This window comes from Myotis davidii, unplaced genomic scaffold (assembly GCF_000327345.1).
Source record: "Myotis davidii unplaced genomic scaffold, ASM32734v1 scaffold859, whole genome shotgun sequence".
In the NCBI taxonomy this organism is placed as follows: domain Eukaryota; kingdom Metazoa; phylum Chordata; class Mammalia; order Chiroptera; family Vespertilionidae; genus Myotis; species Myotis davidii.
The window spans coordinates 64,461-71,929 of NW_006290029.1; the positions used below are offsets into that span (position 1 = coordinate 64,461).

General features: G+C 40.0%; 1 protein-coding gene across 1 annotated transcript in view; it reads right to left on the minus strand.

Moving 5' to 3' along the window:
- The window catches only part of MIPEP (mitochondrial intermediate peptidase), a 94,213-nt gene that overhangs the window by 56,209 nt on the left and 30,535 nt on the right, over nucleotides 1-7,469 (minus strand). The window contains exons 7-8 of the mRNA XM_015563309.1: nucleotides 5,616-5,798; nucleotides 4,638-4,794 (exon numbers count right to left, since the gene is read on the minus strand). Coding sequence (XP_015418795.1) covers nucleotides 4,638-4,794; nucleotides 5,616-5,798 — 340 coding nt within the window. The remainder of the gene's footprint in view (nucleotides 1-4,637; nucleotides 4,795-5,615; nucleotides 5,799-7,469) is intronic.

A 7,469-nucleotide genomic window follows, 5' to 3' on the forward strand; every position in this document is an offset into this window, starting at 1 on the left:
TGCTGAGAAAACTAGAAAAAAAAAAAAAAAAAAAAGAGGAGCCCACTGTATGGGAGAACATATTTGGCAATGATGCATCTGATAAAGGGTTAATGTCTAAAATATATAAGGAATTCATACAACTTAACAAAAGGAAGACAAACAATCCAATTAAAAAGTGGGCAAAGGACATAAACAGACACTTCTCCAAATTGGACATACAGAAGGCCAAAAGACATATGAAAAAATGCTCAAAGTCACCGCTCATGAGAGAGATGCAAATTAAAACAACAATGAGGAATCACCTCACACCAGTTCGAATGGCTGCCATCAACAATTTAACAAATGACAAGTGCTGGCTGGCAAGGATGTGGAGAAAAGGGAACCCTAGTACATTGCTGGTGAGAATGCAGACTGGTGCAGTCATTATGGAAAACAGTATGGAGTTCCCTCAAAAAATTAAATATGGAACTGCCATTTGACCCAGTGACCCCACTTCTAGGAATATATCCTATGAAGCCTGAAACACCAATCAGAAATAATGCATGCACCCCTATGTTCATAGCAGCACAATTTACAATAGCTAAGATCTGGAACAGCCCATCAGTAGACAAGTGGATAAAAAAGCTGTGGTACATTGGTACCATAGAATATATGCAGTAGTGAAAAAGAACAATCTCTTTCACTTTGAGACAGCAAGGAGGGACCTAGAGAGTACTATAATAAGTGAAATAAACCAGTAGAGAAAGGCAAGTATCACATGATCTCACTCATATGTGGCATGTAATGAACAAAATAAACTGATGAACGGAGTGGATCCAGAGACACGGAAACATGGAACAGAGTGCAACATCTTGGAAGGAATGCATGGGAGGGTGGGTGAGTGGGAGGTGATCAGCCAAAGAACTTGTGTATACATATGCATAGCCCATGAATACAGATAATGGGAGGTGAGAGCCTGGGGTAGGCTGGTGGGGGTCAATGGGAGGAAAAAGGGGACATATGTAATACTTTCAACAATAAAATTTTTAAAAAAGATTAAAAAATTACATACTAATATCACCAATGAATATAGATGCAAAAATTATTAACAAAACATTAGGAAACTGATTTTCAACAATACATTAAAAAGATTATACACCACGATCAAGTGGGATTTGTTCCAGAATTCAAGGATGGTACCTGAAAATCAATGTGATACACCACATAAATTTAAGAATAAAAATTATAGATCATCTCAAGACACACAGAAAAAGTATTCAACAAAATTTAACAACCATTTATGATAAAAACTCTCAAGAAAGTTAGTATAGAAAAAAAATACCTCAACATAATAACAGCCATATTCACAGACAAATTCACAGGTAACACATTACTCAACGGTAAAAAGCTGAAAGCTTTTTCTCTAGGACCGGGAACAAGACAGGGATTCCCACTCTCACCACTCTTATTCAACATACTATTGGAAGTCCTAGACACAGCAATCAGAGAAGAAAAAGAAATAAAAGACATCCAAATTGAAAAGAAAAAAGTAAAATTGTCACTATTTGCAGAGGATATTATGCTATACATAGAAAACTCTAAAGTTTACCTCCAAAAAAACTATTAGAACTAGTGAATAAATTGAGTGAAGTTGCAGAATAGAAAATTAGTTTTCTAAAGACAAATAATAAACTACACAAAAAAATATTTTAAAATCCAATTTACAATTGCAAAAATACCTAGGAATAAATGTATCCAAAAAAATTAAAGACCCCCTCCTCTAAAAACTAAGACACATTGATGAAAGAAATTGAAGGATAAACCATACTCATGGATTAGAGATATTAATATTGTTAAAATGTCTATACTACCCAAAGCAATCTACAGATTCAATGCAATCCCTATCAGAATACCTATGGCACTTTCCACAGAACTAGAACAAATAATCCTAAAATGTATATGGAACCACAAAAGACCTTGAGTAGCCAAAGAAATCTTGAGAAAGAACGTTAGAGATATTACACTCCCTGATTTCAAACTAAACCACAAAGCTATATTAATAGAAACAGTATGGTACTGGCACAAAAACAGACATGTAGATCAATGGAACAGAACAGAGCCCAAAAGTAAAAACACACTTATATATGGTCAGATAATCAACAACAAAAGGGGTAAGGATATATAATAGGGTAAGACAGTCTCTTTAGTAAGTGTGTTGGGAAAACTGGACAAATACATGTAAAAAAAACCAAAACCCAAAAGTAGACCATTTTCTTATACCATATACAAATATAAACTGAAAATGGATTAAAGAATTAAATGTAAGACCAAAACCATAAACGTACTAGAAGAAAACATAGGCAGAAAATTCTTTGACATTGGCCTTAGCCATAACTTACTGGATATATCTACTCAGGCAAAGGCAACAAAAGCAAAAATAAACAAATGGGACTATATCAAACTAAAAAGGTTTTGCAAAGTGAAGGAAATCATTAACAAGATGAAAAAGCAACTTACTGAATGAGATAAGGTATTTGCAAACAATATATCCAATAAGGGATTGATCCTATCTAATAAAAGAGTAATATATAAATTAACCATCACTCTATGACAAAGATGGTGGAGCCCATAGAGGCCAGGGCGGGACGCAGGCAAAATCACCCCAGGAACACAAGGCCAGCGTCCGCACCCCGGCTGTGCGGAGGGAGGGGAGGGGAGTGGAGGCCACACTGGCTGCGTGGAGGGAGTAGTAATCATTAGGGAGGGGCACCAGCCGCAGAGGGATGGGAGGAGCCTCAGATTGGGGGCTGGGGCGAGGGACTCTGGCGTCGTTGCAGGCCGGCTGAGGGAGCACCCACCCATCCCCACCATGCACGAATTTTGTGCACCGGGCCTCTAGTATCTAAAATATATAAAGAACTCATAAGCCTCAACATCACAAAAACAAAAAATCCAATAAAAAAAATGGGCTGAAGACATATAGATAACAAACAGATAAATGAAAAGATGCTCAACATTAGTAATCATTAGGGAAATTAAAGTTAAAACCACAATGAGATATCACCTCACACTAGTCAGAATGGTTATTATGAAAAAGACAACCAATAACAAGTGTTGTTGAGGGTGTGAAGGGAACCCTCATTCACCGTGGTGGGAATGTAAACTGGTGCAACCACTACAGAAAATAGTATGGGTATTCCTCAAAAAACTAAAAATATAACTACCATATGACCCAGCAATTCCGCTTCTGTGCATACATCTGACAAAAACAAAAGCCATAACTCAAGATATATGCACCCCTATGTTCACACCAGCAGCTAATCTAATAAAAGAGAAACATGCAAACTGACCACCCCTCCGCCATGCCCAAGCCACGCCCACCAGCCAATCAGAGTGACTATATGCAAAATAACCCAACAAAGATGGCGGCTGGCAGCCAGGGAGCTGGAGCAAGCAGGAGGCTTGGTTGACCCGGTGATGGAGGAAGCCAAGCTTCGCACCTGCCATGGCCCACTGTAGCCTCCACTGAAGGCAACAAAGTTTCAATTATAGAAGATAAATAAAAACCCTGATACCTACTTCCAGCCAGCCTCCACTGGGAGCTTGGGTGGCTGGGGGCTGTGGCCAGCCTGCAAACAGCCATCAGCCCCTCACACAGGCTGGCCAGGCACCCCCGTGGGGACCCCCATGCTGAAGGGGGTGTAGGGAGCTTGAAAACAGCCATCAGCCCCTAGCTGGCCCCTGGTGGTCAGTGCACTCCCACAGACGGAGCTCTGCTCAGCCACAAGCCAGGCTGACGGCTGCCAGTACAGCGGTGGTGGTGGGAGCCTCTCCCACCTCCTCAGCAGCGCCAAGGATGTCCGACTGCAGTTTAGGCCTGCTCCTCGCTGGCAAGTGGACATCCCCCAAGGGCTCCCGGGCTGCCAGAGGGACGTCTCACTGGCAGCTTAGGGCCAATCCCACAAGGAGCAGGCCTAAGCCAACAGGTGGACATTCCCTGAGGGTTCCCAGACTATGAGAGGGCACAGGCCGGGCTGAGTGACCCCCCGAGTGCACAAATTTTTGTGTACCGGGCTTCTAGTTGTTTGTAATAGGCAAGACATGGAAGCAACCTAGATATCCATCAATAGATGAGTGGACAGAAAAAAAGTTGTGGTACATAAAATGGAATATAACTAAGCTATAAAAATAAGAATGAAATCTTGCCATTTTAGACAACATGGATGAACCTAGAGATTATTATAATAACTGACATAAGTCAGATAGAGAAAGACAAATACTGTGTAATTTCACTTATATGTGGAATCTAAAAAAAAGAACAACAAAACAAAACAGAAATACACTCATAGATACAGAGAACTGATAGCTGCCAGAGGAAGGTGGGTGGGAAAGGGAAAGAAAATTAAGAAACACAAACTTCCAGTTGTAAAATAAGTCATGGGGACATAATATACAGCATAAGGAATAGAGTACACAATATCATAACTATGTATGGTGACATATGGTTACTAGCCTTATTATGGTGATCACTGAACCACTATGTTGTACACCTGAAACTAATATAATATGGTATGTCAACTATATTTCAAAATAATTCAAAGAAAAACCTTTAAGGTCAGAAGTCCAGTTCCATAAAAATTCTATTTTGTCATTAAAAGTTGGATAAACAGGCTTACCTGGATTTTTAGCTATTGTTCCTTGGAGAGCTCTGTGTGAATATGTAGAATACCCTACTAACTTTGCCAGAAGATCTCTGTTCCTGAGCAATTCTTCTAAACATCTCAATTGACCAGCATTGGGATAAAGGAAAATTTTATAAGCAGCTTCTCGCACCTATATTTAAACAGCAAATGATAAAAAATATAAATACCATGATACAAATATATAGCCTATGCAGTAATAATATAGGCGAACTCTCACCACTTTATTCTTCAAGTGATCCTAGCTATAAAAATAAAATGGTTTGCACAAGGTAAGTAAAGCTTTGAGACTCATAAACTAGTATGAGATACAACATATTTGACTACAGTTCTCTGTTGGGGTATGGTGAGACAAAATCGTATGTAACCCATGTGCCATAAAGCACCTTTAACCAGGTGAAGTGATGACTAATAGGCATTAAAAATCTGTAGTTCAGCCCTAGCTAGGTGGCCAGTCAGTTGGAACATTGTCCTGTATACCAAAATGTGGGTTCGACTCTTGGTCAGGGCACATATCTAGGTTGTGGGTTTGATCCCTTATCGGAGCATGTGTGGGAGGCAACCGATTGACATTTCTCTATCACATGGATGTTCTCTCTCTCTCGCTCGCTCTCTCTCTCTCTCTCTCTCTCTTCCTCCCTCCCTCTTTTCCTTCCCTCCTTCCCTTCCTCTCTCTCTAATATCAGTAAAAACATGTCCTTAGGTGAGGATTTAAAAAAGAAAATCATTATTATTTATCATACTTTAAAATTGAGTTCTTCATAAGACATGAATAATTAAACCATTTTCATCATTCAAACCATTTATGGAATTAATAATCCCAAAGTTAAAAATTTTAGCAACACTGAAGTATTTGTAATGGTAGTATTATATTATCACTGAATCTGGGCTTGGTTTAAGACAGTAGCAGCACACAAATGGGATCTGAACTATAAGAAAATGGAATACACATACCAAGTCATCTGGTGATTCTGCATGTAGACCATCAACAATTACATGATCTCCAGCAAGTACAAAGTTCTGGCGAATGTGTTCTGGTAAGAGATGCTTCTCAATCTTGTTGGGAAAGTTGGCTCCCATAAGAAATGTACTACTCAAATCCAAGATTTTAACATTCAGGTCCACTGCTCTTTTACGCTATATGGGGGGGAGAAGGGGAGTAAAAGTTATTTAATGGCATTTAAACAATACTGTACAACTAATTTAATAACCATATACCAGGTGTACCAGTTAATAATGCAGATTTTGTAATCAAAGAAAACCCATAATTTCAAGAGAATCATCAAAAGTGCTTAATTCAAAGTAAAGTCCATCACTAGCTACACATCTCCCACATCTTTCAGGTAATTTGTGGATACCATCCCTATAGAACTTTTCTTGTTTTGAGGGAAACCATTCAGAGACCCAATTTTCCACTTCTTCATACATTTTGAAGTGCTGCTCAAAAAGTGAGTGTGCCATTGATCGGAACAAGTGGTAATCTGAAGGAGCATTACAACAAAATAGCATAATATCAAATCGCATATATATCAACATATGTGTAACTCTATCTGTTGAAAAAAATCCGCATTCTTAACTGTTGCACCTGGTTTCTGGGCATCAAGGATGAGGACCAGCTGCAGGCGTTCCTGAGGAAGCTGATTGGCTGACAAGCAGTAAAGAACCCTTACTGCTCTTGCCCACTGGGACCCTGATAGAACTTAGTCCTGCGCAGGGCAAGCCCTTCCCTCCTCCTCCCTTCGGTAGCAACGTTTAATCTTTCTGCAAGTTGTTTTTGAGTTTGACACACATCTTCATCCAATAATGCTTGTAATTGTTGGTCTTCAAACTTTTTCAGTTGACCTGGACGTTCTTTGTCTTTCACAGAGAAATCATCACTTTTAAAGCATTTAAACCAGAGTTCACAAGTATCTTGAGATGGAACATGTTCACCATAAACTTCTCGTAAGCTTCAGCAGCACTTCTCTTCGAAATAAAGTAATAAATTAAAACTTCCTGCAAATGCTCTTTTTTTGGCATGAAATTTGACATTTTTTAGCATAAAAATATCTATGATGTTAACACCTTCAGAAAATTTGACATAGGAAGTTTAGAAGCTTGTTGTCAATACAACAAAATAGCATAAATATCAAATCGCATATATATCAACATATGTGTAACTCCATCTATTGAAAAAATATGCATTATTAACCAGTACACCTGGTAGATGTCTATTAAATAGACATATAGATGTCTATAAAGATAGTAAATCAACATTAATATCTGATTTATAGTTTCATAAGATCTATACTAATAAAAGGATAACATGCTAATTAGGCCGGGTTGAGTGGACATCTTCTGGACATCCGACTTCCTTCTGGACAGTCAGGGGGTGACCAGGGCAGCAGGGGGGCAGTTGGGGGGCGATCAGGATGGCAGCGGGGCAGTTAGGTGGCGACCAGGCTGGCAGGGGAGCAGTTATGGGGCGACCAGGCTGGCAGCAGACCAGTTATGGGGTGATCAGGCCAGCAAGCAGAGGCAGTTAGGGACAATTAGGCAGGCAGGCAAGTGTTAGGGACGATCAGGCAGGCAGGCGAGCAGTTAGGAGCCAGAGGTCCTGGATTGCGAGAGGGATGTCAGACTGCTGGTGTAGGCCCCATCTCTGCAGGGCCAACAGTCAGACATCCACTGAGGGGTCCTAAATTGTTGGGGGCCAGATGTAAGCTGGCAAGGTCCTTGCACCTGTAGGGGCTAGCAAGGCTGGGACCCTTACCCACACAGTTTTCCCAGACTTGTTTGGATGGCGATTATCAGTTGAATGAGAGCAAC